The 16,683-nt window shown below is 39.9% G+C and overlaps 2 protein-coding genes across 3 annotated transcripts; one reads left to right on the top strand and one right to left on the bottom strand.

Moving 5' to 3' along the window:
- Positions 1 to 663: 663 nt before the first annotated feature.
- Positions 664 to 5,067, bottom strand: RB195_008609 (uncharacterized protein; the record flags this gene model as incomplete). The annotated part of the gene is made up of 3 exons (XM_064195189.1): positions 664 to 877; positions 4,889 to 4,991; positions 5,052 to 5,067. 3 exons carry the CDS (start codon positions 5,065 to 5,067, stop codon positions 664 to 666), a joined length of 333 nt encoding a protein of 110 aa, XP_064046334.1.
- Positions 5,068 to 7,607: 2,540 nt separating this feature from the next.
- RB195_008608 (uncharacterized protein) lies at positions 7,608 to 15,706 on the top strand (the record flags this gene model as incomplete). Of its 2 annotated transcripts, XM_064195188.1 has the most annotated exons (10): positions 7,608 to 7,775; positions 7,835 to 7,932; positions 9,076 to 9,136; positions 9,720 to 9,839; positions 10,867 to 11,013; positions 11,502 to 11,588; positions 11,758 to 11,806; positions 11,913 to 11,986; positions 12,081 to 12,228; positions 15,561 to 15,706. In XM_064195188.1, 10 exons carry the CDS (start codon positions 7,608 to 7,610, stop codon positions 15,704 to 15,706), a joined length of 1,098 nt encoding a protein of 365 aa, XP_064046332.1. The 2 variants fall into 2 exon arrangements, with proteins under 2 accessions (XP_064046332.1, XP_064046333.1); XM_064195187.1 differs by lacking the exon at positions 15,561 to 15,706 and having other exon boundaries at positions 12,064 to 12,123.
- Positions 15,707 to 16,683: the final 977 nt, after the last annotated feature.

Below are 16,683 nucleotides of genomic sequence, written 5' to 3'. Positions count from 1 at the left end.
GATTATTTTTTTCCACTAATTACTACTCTGATAGAGGCGGGTGTAGTGTAGCGGTTAGAGGTTCCGCTTCATTAAGGATCGATCGAAGGTTCGAGTCCACCCTAGTGCTCACCAAGCTTTTCATCCCTCTGGGGTCGATAAATTGGTACCAGACTTGTCTGGGAGGATAAAAACACTGATTTAACACATCGGCTAGCCACCGCAAGGCATTGTATAGGCCAGTTATACGTTCGTAAGCCTCAAACGATTCTGAGTTGAAGTGAACATGGTGGCAGGTCCCAAGCGGAATTGAGCAACGCCAGACCCTTCATCCAATTTTATCCTTTGATTACTACCCTGATATCAAGTGTGACTAGGAAAACACCGTTTTACGTCGAATTCAGCTGCAACGCGTAACCCTTGCAAACACGCCGCATCCAAGTGCGAGTGGTCGAAGATTAATGAGGTCTCCTCAACCAGCCTTCTCAAGTAAAACTAATGAATGTGCTGCTGAGGGGATCGGAACGTGTGCATAGAGGCGCGTTCTAACGTTCCTCGTAGGAAATAAAGCGGCTCATACGCTATTTCTTACCACGTTTAGGGACAGCTGAGCGGAACCATCCTAGATCCCGCAATCTACAACCCCATTTCTAGCTATTCCAGCGAATTTTACCTTTCCCCAGATCATATTCGTGGTATGCTGCTTTTAACACTCTTAGCGATCGTCGTGCTGTATAAGCTAGCTGTGGCACCGTCTAGTTGGAGCCACATGTGAACGGAATCCAAATCGCCTAGTGTGGGACACAGAAAGGTCTTCAACATTTCTGCGTAGCGATCACCAGTCACAGTTACCATTACACTATCTTTCCAAGAAAAATATTGGCCGATCACATCAACCCTTAAAATTCAATGAACAAAATGAAATTTTGTGATGAATCGCTCATCGCTCCTCATAATAATAGATGCCGCGGTCCGTCGCACCTCCAACCGATGTATGCGCGTTCATATCAGCGAGCTGGCTCATTGGATGCTTCCTCTTGTGGAGCCGCGCCAACTTGCGAACATAAGTAGGCGTGCAGCTGCAATAATTAAATCCCGGATTCAGTTAAAAGGATCCATGTTAGGCATGTTTCTCTCGATTGCATGTAGTCTTCTCGTACATTTGCATTTCGCAACCGTCTAGCGGACGCATATACTGATGTGGTTGTTGTGTTGTGTTTCGTAATTGTGTTAATTATTATTTGAATTATCTACACACGTACCTCGCACGCGCTGGAAAGTACACTACCATCATGGGAAAGAGTTCGAACATCGACGCAACGCAATAGAGAGAGCCGCGCCGTTACCGCAGGGTTTGTGAGTAGGCGGCTGGGACCAGCAGGCTTAACCCAAATATATTTCCTTTCCTAAGAGTAGTGTCTTCATACTTCCTCATTTGTCGCCAAGACAACGTAGTCTTATTGTTAGTAGAGATGCTAATAAACATGAAATATAAGTCGAAGTACCCTGTCATATGGAAATACACAAGAAACAATCTTGGTTCAGCTTAAGAAAGTAGTACACAATCAAACTCTACGAGGCCAAGATTCAAAGAAGGTCGAACTTGGAACTTACACAAGAAACAGTTTGACCCATGATTGGAGACAAGAACAATTAGGTGTTTAGGAGGGGTAATTTCAACTGACTATCAGAAAGAGAATCCTTTGGCTATGCACAGCCAGAACCCCGAGTCGCAATATATTTCATGTACTTTTCAGAAGTATATTCAGTTTTTCTTCTGTGTAGGTTCTCCTTATTTTTATAGCGCTTTAAAAAGTGTGAGATCCAACCTGCAATTCCTGCCTTCCCATCAAAAAGTTTATGACGTTACGAAATTTTAGTTTTTCATCCGCATCATCTAAGTCAACGTTCAAACTCAATGATAGGAAGAATAATAGTGTTTTGTGTGCACAGACGTGAAAAGTATAGGTCAACAGACGAAAATTGATGCATAAGCATAGAAAAAATAGTCGATGATGGTGACATTTGGGTGTTCTGTGCACACATCGTTTTATCAGCTTTTATGCTTCTTTCAAAGGCAAAATTCTGTGCAAAATTTGCAGCAATGTTTGATGATGTTTGATGTTTATGGTGGCATTTTGAACCACATTTTCTCTGAGGGATCCACACTGTCTCAACGTCAGTGTTCGCTCCCTCAGATAAGAACATTTACATAGATTTGTATTTAGTATGTCTGTTACTGCACAAGCACGATCAGACCGTAAGACAAAAATGAGAAAAAGTTGTGAAACACCTCAGCACTTTCTACAGTCGGGTCAAAACGACATGAAGCACAGTGCATTCGCGTACGCTCTTGAAACGGCGCGGTGGAGGCAGCACTTGGAACCGAGGTGGGACCATCACAAACTGCAGCGATGGGTGGTGCCTGCAAGGGTCCCAGTACGCTCCTAACCGCACCGCTCCACCCCACCGCCTCGAGAGAAGCCGCGTACGCAACTGCACTGCGCTTCATGTCGTTTTGACCCTAATATATATTCCGCTTGAAAACGCTTTTTGAATCCGGTATATTCCGAGCATTTTCTACGGGAGCAAAACATGACTAATTTTTCTTTCTGAAATGACGATGGGAAGCGTTGGATTCCCACAACTTACTTTGCTTATTGCTGTTTGTGTTGTGTTTATCGACTGTCAGTTACACTATATCAAGATTTTTTTGAAGATTTAAAATCACGGTAACAGTAGTGTTAAAGAAACATAAAAGCGAGGACAGCTTAGATGAATAATAGTTCATAGTATCGATAGTATTCATAGTATCACTGATAATAGTTGATTATCAGTGAAAACAGAACAAATGGTAGAACCTTTCTTTTTTCGATCTCTTTTTTTTTCAAAGAGAAAACAGGGAATTTTTGAAGGTAATCCTTCAAAAATTTGCTGTTTTCTCCTTGAAAAAAAGTGTACCACTGCTATCGTAATTAAAGGCATCACCCCACGAATCTGAGGTGGTGCAGATTTCAGGTGGAGTATTTGTATACAGGATGGGAGACTACGGAGAGGGGGGTGATTCCGTCCATTTCTTCCTTATTGCCGTAAAAACGGGAAGATACGGCTTCATACGTTTTGGCGCACCATTTTGTACAAGAGGTTCGATTGGAGCGCGCCAGTCTTGTGCGGCGCCGCATCTTCCGGCCCGTTTTCTACGGCAATTAAGAAGAAATGGACGGAATCATTCCCTTCTCCATAATCTACGACCCCGTACAGGAACTCTCCACCTGAAATCTGCACCACCTCAGATTCGTGGGGTGATGCCTTTAATCGTTATATCATCCGTATAAAACTTAATATGTAAAATAAGGTAACCATTAGCCGATGTGTTGCCGTTTGAGTTTACCTACCGCTTATAACCCTTCTGTGGAGTGATAAGGCGCTTAAGAGAATAAACCACTGATGGCTTTAATTTTTTCCAGGCTCTAGCGAAAGCAAAAATGCCGAAAGGTTAGCTGTTAATAAATATCAATACCAATCTTCGCTACAGCTCAAGTAAATCAATAAGAAGTAAAGTTTTTATCAACTTTCAGAGAATGTGGAATGAAAATTCAGCTGCTGTGGATTAGAGTGATTGTGCAAGGGAATAAAAATTTGAATTTTAATTTGGATTAGCAACTACGTTTCACACGATCATTACGTAATAAATTAGTTATAAAGTTTGAAAACAATGAATAGCATAAATACAAAGTGATACCAGAGCGGCCGTGAATCAATCGATTAAGCACCACGCATCCTGCAACGCACGCTCTTTATCTCCTGTGACCGGTTGAACAGATCTGATTTTACATTTAGACGTATTATTGTGCGATTATTTTTATTATTAGCCTTTTTACTTGAAAAAAACATCAATTAAAATCTGTTTTTTTCTTCGTCAATGCACCTCGCAACTAAATCTTCATTAAACGTCATAGTACATTCCTAATTCTAAATCTACTCTGTTATTATCCACCCACTATTGCACTCTAAAAACAATGCACCGGTTTATTTGCTACAGCACGCAAATTGAATCGGAATAGCTCTCTCTTCAGTGCAAGTTATAACTCGATTTCCTGATAAACTCTTGTACCAACTCAATATACAGTAGAATCGCTATTTCTTCAACAGAACAGACAAAAAATCTTCTTTTTTCGTCTTCTCTTCACTGCCTCAAACTGATATCTGTTTTAAAATCTGGACAGCAATGGTAAAAAAAGTGTAAGGAAATGTTTTTAAGCTAGTACTGATGTCGATCGTTCCTGGAATTGAAAAATGTTGCTTGTGTCAAATTTTCAGCATTTTTAAAGTTATGATATTAGAGCTGTGAGAAATATCAAATTGTTCTCAATAGTATGTACATAGATTACAAATATGTAACAATCATTTTACTTATAGGCCAGTTACACACGTTCGTAAACTTCAAAACGATTCTGAATTAAAGTGAACGTGGTGGCGCATCCGAAGCGGATTGATTAACGCCAAGAATTCTTTCCTTTATCCTCAGTCCACTCAAACAATTATGGCAGTTTCTATGAGTCTCTGGTAAAACTTTTAACGACAACTATTGTCCTTTCTTCTTAATACCAGAGCACAGCCCAGAGGTTTTCCTGTCAAAACCACCGGAGCTACTCAACTAACGGTTCTTCTGCCAGAAATCAGTGGTTTTTTGACTAATTTAATTTCAATAGTGACTGTTTATTGATGTAAGGATTTTTCCTTTGTCCTATCAGTAACTTAATGACTCATTGAAAAAGAGATTCACGACAGTTTCACTGCTTTTTCACGTCAGAGATGATTTCTGTCATTTTCCTCGAGAACCATAAACCGATTTCGTTGGAAGCACATGGAAAAGAGAAGACAATAGAAGATAAAACCGTGTTCTCACCCTGGAACTCGCTTCTTTTCATTAAAAATCGTAGCAGTAAAAGGAAATAGTGTGGTAGCGCAGAATTCAATACCTTCTTCATTGCAAACCACTTGCACATTTCCTGAAAAAGAAACAAAATAAGGTGGTTCTGATACAGTTACTTCTGATAGAATTCGAATACCTCGCACACAATTCATCACTTCAGCCCTGAACCTGGACCCTGGATGGTTGATGAAAGAGCATAACTTGTGGTCGAAAGAGTAGATGGAAGTGTCGATAACGTTAATATCATCCAAGGAGCTTCAGGTGACGCCGAGGTTGTCCTTAAAATCAAAAAAAGTCACTCTGGATAAGAGCAGAATGAGGACGACGATCCACATGATTCAGAAGTATTCTGTGATGGACTGAATGGTGTTGTGGACTAAGAGGATGACGTGACCTGAGACTCTGAACTAGTGCATGAGAAGCCAAATATCGTCTCAAATTCAGGTCATGAATTCAGGTGGTATGGATATTGATGAAGAAGGCTAGGGCTGGTTTGTTTCTGAGTGGAAATCCCGCCAGTAAATCCAGCGCCTGCCAGAAACTTTTTTTTATGTTGCTGATTCCTCAGTTTGATAAACATTCAATTTTTCACATGATGTCTTGTCTAGCCAATGTTTTAAGAATTGTTATAGAGCATAATTAGGTATCTGGAAATATTGCAGATAATGGCCGAACAGTTTTATATGTTGGAAGCCATAAAATGGACGGATCCTTCGTCCAGTGGTAAACAATCGAAAGAACACTCATTCAAGTGTTAATTAATTTTTTTAGTGGATTCGAATTGGAAAAAACAATTTCAAATGTTAACGAATGAGCAATTACAACAGCCGAGTTTTCACAAATAGGATGAGAAAAACAGATAAGAAAATTTTGCTTAAAAAAATCAGAAATTCGTCTTTGTCTATTAGATTTTCTGGTGAATTCGCGAAGAATGTTCTAGTATTGGCAACGGAACAGTATAGTGGACCAAGCTCAGAGGTAATTATAATCGAAATAACAAGTGAATTCATAATCAAATATTCATAAAGTTGACGTAGTCATGAACATTTTGGTACACCACTTATGAGTATATCAGAGTTTATTCACGATTTCAAGAAGTTAGAAGAACTTTGAATTTGAAAGCTTGAGAAAAAAGGAGTGCGAAAAAATAAATTTAAAGCAGAAAAAGTAAAATTAAAGAAAAGAGACAGGATCAGAAACCTAGTCGAACAACACTATAAGGCTTCAAAAAATGTTTGTGTTTAAGATGGTAATTTTTGTTTATTAGCTAAAGGAAAACCTCTAATTCTGTCCATAGGGGTTGTTTTCATCCATCCATTTCATTCATTTCTAATTCTATTGTTATACAATTGCTTGGGATATTCACTGACTCTTCAATTCAAATGCTTTTTTCAATTCAGTTCTTTTAAAAATAAAATTTCCCTTATAAAATCATGAATTTGACAAAATTTAAAGGGAGAATACCACGAATTTGGGGTAGCACGGATTTCAGGTGGAGTATCCGCCTATATACGAGGTCGTAGATTATGGAGAAGGGGTGGTTCCGCTCATCTCTCCCTGAATCACTGCAAGCAGCCGCCCCCTGAATGCTGTTTTGTACGATGCCTTCTATTGCAGCGGGCCACCCTCGCACGAGCAGCGTCCCTTACTGCCTATCAGGCCAGTTCGAATTGATTTTCGACGAATCGCAACGGGGAGGCGACGCAAAGGGTGGAGCGTTGCAATAGATGGCGTCCGTACAAAACAGCATTCTGGAGGCGGCGAGGCGGCTGTTTGCAGTGATGCAGGGAGAGAGGAGCGGAACTATTTCAGGTGGAGTATCCGTCTCCATAGTCTACGACCCTGTATACGGATACTCCACCTGAAATCCGCACCACCTCAGATTCATTTGGACCATATCGCTACGCTAAAGTTAAAGAATTCGAGGGAGAACTTCTCGAACTTTACAAATTCAACTGAATTTGATATCGGTCGATATCAAATCAGGGTAGGGGCTGGAGTGGCGCAAACGGCGAGAGGTTCCGCTGCGATTGGACGATCAATTCATGGTTCGGAACCGATGCAAAGATACCCAAGGCTTTCACCCCTCCGAAATTGATGAATTGGGGCCGAACTTTTCTGAGTGGGGCAAAAGCACTAACCCTATGTACACATCGGTACACCCTCGCAAGTCATGGTATAGGTTGCGCACGCGTTCATTAACTCCAGCCGTTCTCGAATTAAAGTCGAACGCATAAGAGCATCCCTATGTAAGATGTAAATGTTACATATTACACCTACGAAATGAGAATTAGCGTTGTTGAACGTTGTTAATGTTAAATAAATCCGTATGCTCTAATCTGATGATTTAATTGGCATCCTAACCATAGAAAAATATCAATGATCTCATCTAATTGCATTCAATTACCACTTAACAACATCGAAGATCTCAATCAATGATTGAAACCACTTATATATTTGAACCTGTCTGCAGGCTTGTCCTTCACAATTCGGAACATCTGTTTATGATTATCTCTATTATAAGTTTGTTCTTATGTGTTTTAACGTCATAATATGCAGTTTCATAGGAACTCGCGAAAAACCTCAGGAATTGATCTACATAACTTAGTGCATCTCCAACAATCTTTTCTGGAAATAAAAAATAAACAATGAAAACAAAGTACTTAAACTTCATTTGAAATATTTGTTTAGGATGTGGTATCCGCTTACTCTTTTATTCGTCACTCTAGCCACTTGTTCCGAATATACGGGCATTCAAAATTACACGGATGATTTCGCCAGGAATATAATGTTCCCATTGAGTGCTGCAGTGTACACATATTCGACGAAATGTGTGAATTCTAAAGTAGACAATAAAAGTGTAAGTGCATCTGTATCTGATCTAATCTGATACCTAAAAAAAAGTTCCTTCTGTTTAAGGAAATCACTGGTTATACAGTGGATTGTGGAAATCAAATGAAGTGCTCTATATTTGTTGCCGTTCTACATAGTCATAACGCCGTCGCCCTAGCGTTCAGGTAAGTTGAGCCTGGAACATTTTTTGGAGGAGTATGATAAAGAAAAATAAAAGAACTAGAGCTCAGGGATTCTAGCGAGCCCATTCGAGGATTCCGATTGTTTTTACGCCTTATCTTAAAGGCATCACCCCACGAACCTGAAGTGGTACGGGTTTCAGGTGGAGTATTCAAATACGGAATCGTAGATTATGGAGAGGTGGGTGATTCCGTCCATTTCTTGCTAATTAGCATAAAAAACGGGCCGGAAGATGCGGCGTGTGCACACGGCTGGCGCGCTCCAATCGAACTCGTTGTAGAAAATTGCACGCCGGAACGCTCGGAGTCGTTTCTTCCGGGCCGTTTTTTACGGCAATTAGGAAGAAATGGACGGAATCACCTCCATCTCCTTAAACTACGATCCCGTATACGAATACTCCACCTGAAATCCGTACCACCTCAGATTCGTGGGGTGATGCTTTTAAGTAAATTTGCAAAACAATTGTAGTGAGCTGCTAATGAGCGGCACAACGAACTTAAATTTTTATCGCATGATTCTATGCGTAGCAATAGATACAAAACCCACACAGGCACCTTCCAGAATTTTTTTTTATTTTGCGTCAATTTTTGACGCATCATTTATTAGTATGGGAACGTTTAATAAGACAGAGCAGACGAATTAGTTATTAAAAAGGACAAAATCTCTTACGTATCTAACTACACTTTTGGGATGCGTTTGGGATGCACCAACGCGTTTTACTGCAATTCGTAATCGTTGAGGTTTTGGAACGTGGGTTGGCCAAAAAAATGACTTGCGGGGGCCAGCCGATCTGCCAAGTCAGTGTTTTTTTTATCCTCCCAGATAAGTCTGGTACCAGTTTATCAACCCCGAAGGGATAAAAGGATTGGTTCGGACTAGGATGGTTTCGAACCGTCGACCGCGGACCTCTTACCGACTGCGCCTCGAATTAATTGTACTTAATTGAAATGAGAACAAATGAGAACAGATTAGTGTACCGGTCAAATAATCGCAGAGAACCCCCAAACGAAATTAAAAAAGCTGTTTTTAACCACCCACAACTTATATATTCTTAATTTCACTGAAGAGGTCCAAGTGTTGAAAGCACCACTTTATATGGGAGTATATGTTAACATTAAGCATTTCAGTGCAAGATTTTTACGAGAAATGAACTATCAGCAAGAATTAACCGAGATACTCAATGAACTGGTGAGTTCTATAAGTTCTATTGATGAGATGGATGAGGTTAAATCCTACGATTTTCCTCTGCTTCAGGATTGCTGTAAATTTCTCTCTTTGCATGCAAACTTCCTTCACGTTTTTCGGAGTGTTGCCTTACCCAAAAAAGAAAAATTGAACGCTTTTATTCATGCCTACTTCGGTATTATAGTCATTTTACGTGAAGATAGACTTTTCCTTTGAAAAATGCTTCAACACCTCTATAATATTACTTAATACTTCACAAAAAAAAATTAGTTAATCTTACAAGCATTTCGAAATGTGTTCGATATGTGCAAAAACTCGCAGAAAACATTTTTTCGTTAACTAGTGTTTATTCTCATAATCAACTCTCAAAGTAATATCCATATGTCTCATTTCCGAGGTATAGGTACAGAAAAACCGATGCAATCATGCGAAATCCCGAGGATATTCACAACAAGCGTTCCCAAACATTCATATGGAATTTTTTTTTAAATTTTTTCATCCAATTTCAGAGCCATTAAATTCATTCACAGGGTCACGCTTTTAGATACAATTCCAATGAAAAATTTGCCAATCGATTCATTTTCAGAAGGAGGTGAAATCAGGAAGAGTGTCCAAGTATTTTTACGATGCTTTCAAGAAATTACCCCAAGATGCGTTTTTGAATTACTTTGGGGAAAAATCAGAGTACAAAGATTATGAAGTTTGGGTAAGTTTCTTGCTATCACTATCTCTATGACAAATTTCTGTGAACAATACAATATTAATCAGCAACATCTACAACTGGGTCGGTGCATAATTATGGCGGCTTTTTTTCCGGAACTTTTTGCTTCGTTAAAAAAATGGTGTCTTATTTAGTTCTTTGTGCACGAATAATTCCTTTTCATTCAAGGAAAACCCTATCCTATCCACAAAACCTAAAATCATATCCACAGTAAAGATTGGAATGTAGCGGATTCCGCGATCTCAACGAACTCTTTGGCGAACGAACAATCGGCAAAAGCAAAATTGAAAAGTAGTTCAAATAGTTGAAATCAGGAGGTACAAAGCGTGCAGATAAAGTGAGAAAAGATCGACTATATCAGATTTCGACGAGGAAGTTGGTTGGATGTGTTCACATCACCTCGGCGACAGCAACAAAGTCGGGCGTGCCCGATTTTTCACCGATTTACTAAAGCGAAACGACAAAACTCCACTCTTGAAGAATCTCGTCACTGGGAATCAGTCGTGGCTAATATAAAATAATAATAGATATAATTAAATGATTATTAGTTTGATGAGATCGCGAAATGATTCTGCTGCACTCCAAGATTTCTCGAAGTACTAGAGTATAATATGGTAACGTGGATATGATTCTGGTTAGCATTTTCATTGATTAGAAGAAAAAGATCATTTTCATGCAAAACAGTCAAAGAAAAGTCAATTTCAAAGAAAAGAGTCGGGAAGAAACCAGCAGTAATTATGCACTGACCCAAAAGTATTAGGCTATCCCATACCACGGTCGTCAACATTTTTAATTCACAGCAGCCTTAGTCATAGGCCAAAAGAATCAAGATTCTATTACGAAGACTCGAGAATGACTATTCTGCTGACTACATCGCTGATTGGAATATCTATTGTTGAATAAAAAGATAAAAATATCAGAAAAGCAGCAAAGAAGCTAACATCCTCGCAAAGTTATCCAATGTGATTTGAATTCCAATGAACTAATTTGACTTTAGAACAGAAAATTCCAGATAACTGGATATTCGCATGGAGGTGCTCTGGCAACTTTAGCTGCTGCCCATTTTGTTGCCAACTATCCACAAAAAATTCTGAAGTTGGTCACGTTTGGTCAACCTATGGTGGCCGGCGCTGTTTACGCAAGATATCTTACTCTAAAGGTAAAGTGGCTTCTAACTGCTTGTCGTGGATGAAATATATTCAGTTTCAAAACGAATTAGCAAGCCTGTCGTTAAAAAAAAGTGAAGAAACAGATCTATGCAGAATATAAAAACCATTCTGCTCGAAAATGATTGAATTCTTCCGGTCCTTTTTTGAATAAAGTTCAAATGGAAACGTCATTTGCTACGTAATATTCGTTGTTCAAAAGAGATGAGTCTACGGTCTTCACAGCTGAGAACACATGAAAGTATTTAAGTAGTTTAAGTATTTACTGTTCTTTCGTACAACTATGATATCTTCACTGCTCACTCCACATTCCCTTAGAAAATGATGACCGTAAATGCTAACTTATTGCTTGAATAAGCAGATATATATATATATATATATATATATATATATATATATATATATATATATATATATATATATATATATATATATATATATATGCCTTGTAATGTAAATCAGGTGAAATCATATGATTAAGCTAAAATATGGATATCATGTTGTTCGCGAAAAAGATCTGATGCCCTTCATTCCAGTTCGTATGGACTACTATCCAATAGGACAAAAGGTAACGACCTAAACTATTTTCGTCCAAAATTAAATTTCCAGGTAGTTCTTTAACGTCTGTTATCTAATAAATCACCCCAGCAAGTTTAAATTCTGTTTAAAATGGAGAATTTAGAAATTCTAAATTAAAGGAATGCAGCAGACACTAAAAAAAACATTTTTCTTCACAGGTTTACTATAATTTGTCCATGGCTCCTGATCAGTTTATACTTTGCAAAGGTAAGCACTTATCCTCTTATATATTTCTTATAATACCCATTATAAGTGCTGTAAATGAATGACATCTAAGAATCTGGGCTAATACACACCCTTTAAAACCTTTTAGGTCAGAAGGACCCAAGATGTGGAAGCAGAAAAAATTCCAGTTTGACTAATCACTACCAATATTTTGGAGAAAACGTCAGTGATTATGCAGATAAGCATAACTGTGGATTTCCTAAGTTTATTTTTGACAATAAAGGGTAAAAATGTGGCAGACAAATAAATATTCCAGACGTGTCCATATGGATGTTCAACATTTGATACTTCAAAATTAATCAATTTATCATGGCAATGGAAACACAAACGAAATCAAGGAAGAGGTTCTGGGAAGCTCATCACAGAGTTGTCTCAGGACGCAAATGTTTTGCTGGTACTCAAATGTATAGATTGGAGTTTCACAGCTGGAAATATTTCTTGTTCACGGAAATATTCATTATTTAGATAATTGAAAAAAGAAGACAGAAAAAAGTTTTTCGAATTTCCAATTTTTGAGACCCAGGCTTCTTTGAGTAAACTTTGCTTATAGTAAACTCTTAATATAACGTTAATGCACACGTGATTCAGAAGTGATCAAAAACTATTTCTACCCCAGCAATCTGTGGTCAAGTGAGACAGTCCGTGTTGATAAAAAAGATCCATTTACTCGCAAAGTACATTACGCAAAACATGTCCTTTTCATATTAAACGAGAGAATGGAGCAGCACGTTCAACAGTGTCGTAGTTGACTGGTGATGATTAACAAGACAAGGTGCGAGGAAATCTGCGAACATTGCCCTAGGCAATTATTTCCTTGGTTTCTTCCTTGGTTTCTCATAGAAACCCACAACTAGAACTTTACCATTATGGGTAATTGACGATGGTGATCATGGATATTTTTGAGTAGTCCATAGACGATATTTTCTAGGTCATAATGGTCGATTTCACAATTTTTTGAGCTTTCGGTGCATACCTTACCACTTAGTATTTGCGGATGCAATGAAATGATATTTGACAGCGGATATGGGAATGGAAAAGATGATCAACAATGGGGTGTTCTAAAGGAGAAAACGACGAGACGAAACCAATAAAGAAAAGCTACACCTTATCATTCTTTGCAAACCGTCCTTTTATGCGATACCCTACAAATCTGTTTCCAGGATATTTCCAAAACAAAAGTAGTTCCTCGACACCATCTCAATGCCAACAACTGACTTGTCTGAGCGAAATTCGAAATCTCACGTCTCGTCGCATCAAAACGACCTTGAAATTGCAAAAGGTTGTGCTGAAAGCGGTGCGGTAGAGCCACAGAGACGGGAAACCCGCCTGCTGCGACGGGACTTTAGAAATGAGTAAGGTCCCTCCTCGATCACAGCCCCTAACTCCGCCGGCACTTCAATCGCTTAGGTAAAGTTTCAATTTGCGGTTTTAAAGGCATCACCCCACGAATCTGAGGTGGTGCAGATTTCAGGTGGAGTATTCGTATACGGGATGGGAGACTACGGAGAGGGAGGTGATTCCGTCCATTTCTCGCTAATTGCCGTGAAAAACGGCCCGGAAGATGCGGCGCCGCACAAGACTGGCGCGCTCCAATCGAACCTCTTGTACAAAATGGTGCGCCAAAACGAATGAAGCCGTATCTTCCGGGCCGTTTTTTACGGCAATTAGGAAGAAATGGACGGAATCGCCCCCCTCCCCGTAGTCTCCCATACTGTATACGAATACTCCACCTGAAATCTGCACTACGTCAGATTCGTGGTATGCTGCCTTTAACTTGATTATAGCATTAAAACAGATGATGACGACAAAAAGTTGCAATGTCATCGGCAGTTGATGCATATCTCAATCAAAAGGGTTTCCCTTCTACAATACTATGCGTGAAGATTGGAAAACCGCCGGTGAGTGACGGTGCGGCAGCGCCTGAAACCGTCGCTTGCTCTCACCCTGTCATAAAACAGAAATTAAAAACACTTAGATTCCCCTCCATCCAAAAACTGGCATGTCGTTGAGAATGAGCAAAATGAAAATGACCCAACAAAATAGACTCTATATTTCTAATAGTGTCCCTACAAAATTTTCAGATAGAACTTTTGAGGATCAGAACTTCAGAGGCCTAAATAGAGGGTAATTGGAACAGTGCAAAGTTTATCACGACCCTGCACAGAACTCAAATAATATGCTATATTAACCAACTCATATAATACCAGTCTGAACGTCCGGCTAAAGCTAGACTTCAGACATTCTGTTGTGTTTGCTTCGCTCGCCTTCACTGATCAAAGAAAATTAATATTATTGTCGTTTTCTATGAAACTGAACTTGTGTATCTCCAACAATCTTTCCTTCTTTTTTATATCATAACTAAAAGAGAAAAATTTCATTGTCTTCTTTATAAAAGCGTCAGTTCTACATTTGAAGAACATTCGAACATCAACATCAAACACTCCTCATCAATATATTATAGACAAAATTTAAAAGTATCAAGCGGACTATGGGTTTCCCTTCTGTTTTCTGTAAACAGTCATCAAAGAATCACGTTTTGGCATAAAATGACGTGAGAGATATCATCCTACTGATAAAGATAACGTTCTAGATCACATAAACATCTTACTGCTATTTAAACAGCAGTTTGCATGCATGCTTCCACTTTCTGAGAACGGCATGCTACAAACTTGAGGCGAACGAAGAAGAAAATGGGCACGCGGAGGAATCATAAAAGTGAAAAGAAAAGCGCGCAGTGGCCACGGATATGAAACGGCTGCAACTATTTAACTTTTGCATCATGCACACGAAGTTATTGCGCACCAAATCGACGCTGGTGGACACGTCGCACCCCATTTTACAGCTATCTGGTACCGGCGCACCAATCTGGAGCCGATGGACCCGTCGCACCCCCTTCCACATGTGTCTGGCGCCGGCGCACCAATCTGGCGCCGGTGGACCCATTGCACCCCCGTGTATAGGTGTGTGGCGCCGCTGGACCCGTCGCACCCCCTTCCATATGTGTCTGACGCCACTGGACCCGTCGCACCCCCTTCCATACGTGTCTGACGCCGGTGCACCCGTCGCATCCTCTTCTACAGGTATCTCAAAGTATACTTCGGAGAAAAACATTTTAAAGTCCTTCATTAAGTGATCAAGTTATCAGGACAGTTCATAAAAAGGACTCTAACAAAATATGACTGTCAAACCTGAGATTCTTTAAAATAGCAGTTACAACACTAATCACAATGTAAATAATTTCATCATCAAAATACTAGTCTACCAGTGGACGAATACTAACTAGCTTCATGGAGTTTAAAAAAAAGACAGCAGAAATGCTCAACAACTAATGCAAAAATAAACAGTTGAAAAGTTCGACTTTCAATGAACCTCGGCATAGTTCAATTTATATTATCAAGTTTGATAAACTGTACACGAGGTTGTTATACAAATTTATTGGCTAACGTTTCGGCTATATCGCCTTCTTCAGAGCCTGAAAAGGGCGATATTCAATCTACAATTCAAACGACCAACCTCTCCACAACTAAACTGATAGACTCCACGCCTACTTTCAATCACAAATTCAGCGAATACACTGAATGCTCACCTTATATCGGAGACGCCTAGCATGGACCACTGACAGATCGATCACGAGGACGAATGGTTCGAATGTCACATTCGGATCGGACGAACCATTCGAGATATGGCGCGAGTTCCCGCGTTATCGACAGACATTCACCCTTGCGGTTCATTTTAGGGTTTTTGGCTTGGATCTGTGGCGACGAGTATATCGGTGAAACGGCACGACCGCTGTATGTCCGCATCAAAGAGCATTCTCGTAACCTATTCTTGCCACGTGAGCAGCACGTGGCAAGAATAGGTTACGAGAATGGACACCTTTAGGTGCCCATAGAACACAAAAACACGACGGAGCCGATTTTGAAATTAGGGTCCAAATCTTAGCGCACGAATCTAAAACGTTGGCTCGAAAATCGCTGGAGACATTTTGGATCCAAGCCAAAAACCCTAAAATGAACCGCAAGGGTGAATGTCTGTCGATAACGCAGGAACTCGCGCCATATCTCGAATGGATCGTCCGATCCGAATGTGACATTCGAACCATTCGCCCTCGTGATCGATCTGTCAGTGGTCCATGCTAGGCGTCTCCGATATAAGGTGAGCATTCAGTGTAGTCGCTGAATTTGTGGTTGAAAGTAGGCGTGGAGTCTATCAGTTTAGTTGTGGAGAGGTTGGTCGTTTGAATTGTAGATTGAATATCGCCCTTTTCAGGCTCTGAAGAAGGCGGTATAGCCGAGACGTTAGCACACAAAAATTAACCATTAAAATTTTCTCGTCGTGAAAAGCGCAAGAAGTCCACACTACGACAGCAGAAATAAATAAATCTAATGTGATAAAATCAGTAACTTACGATTTTCCTTCTCGCTGACTTCATTTAACATTTGAATAGTTGTTTCTGCTGCTGAGAAATGATGATTACGTTACTTGAAACAGAAAAAACGATGACGACACACCAACCATAAAAGTGAAAACCCTGCAAAAGAAGAAGACAGACATTAGGGGAGAGAAGTACAGTGAAAAACCTACAAAAGAAAATCAATGTGAAGGAAGCCACCTCACCTCTTGACAATCTATAGTCGGGTCAAAATGACATGAAACACGGACTGTTGCGCAAGCGGCTGCGCTCGAAGTGGTGCGGTGGAGATATCGGTTGGAATCTAGGTGGGACCATGGCGAATTGCAGAGATGGGTTGTAGTAGCGAGGATCCTTACACGATCCCAATCGCTACGCTCCACAACGCTGCTTCGAGCGTAGGCGCTTTCGCAACTGTCCGTGTTGATCCAACTATTCCATTACACGT

The sequence above is a fragment of the Necator americanus genome, chromosome III (genome assembly GCF_031761385.1).
Source record: "Necator americanus strain Aroian chromosome III, whole genome shotgun sequence".
Taxonomy (NCBI): domain Eukaryota; kingdom Metazoa; phylum Nematoda; class Chromadorea; order Rhabditida; family Ancylostomatidae; genus Necator; species Necator americanus.
This window is presented reverse-complemented; position numbering and strand designations above follow the sequence as displayed.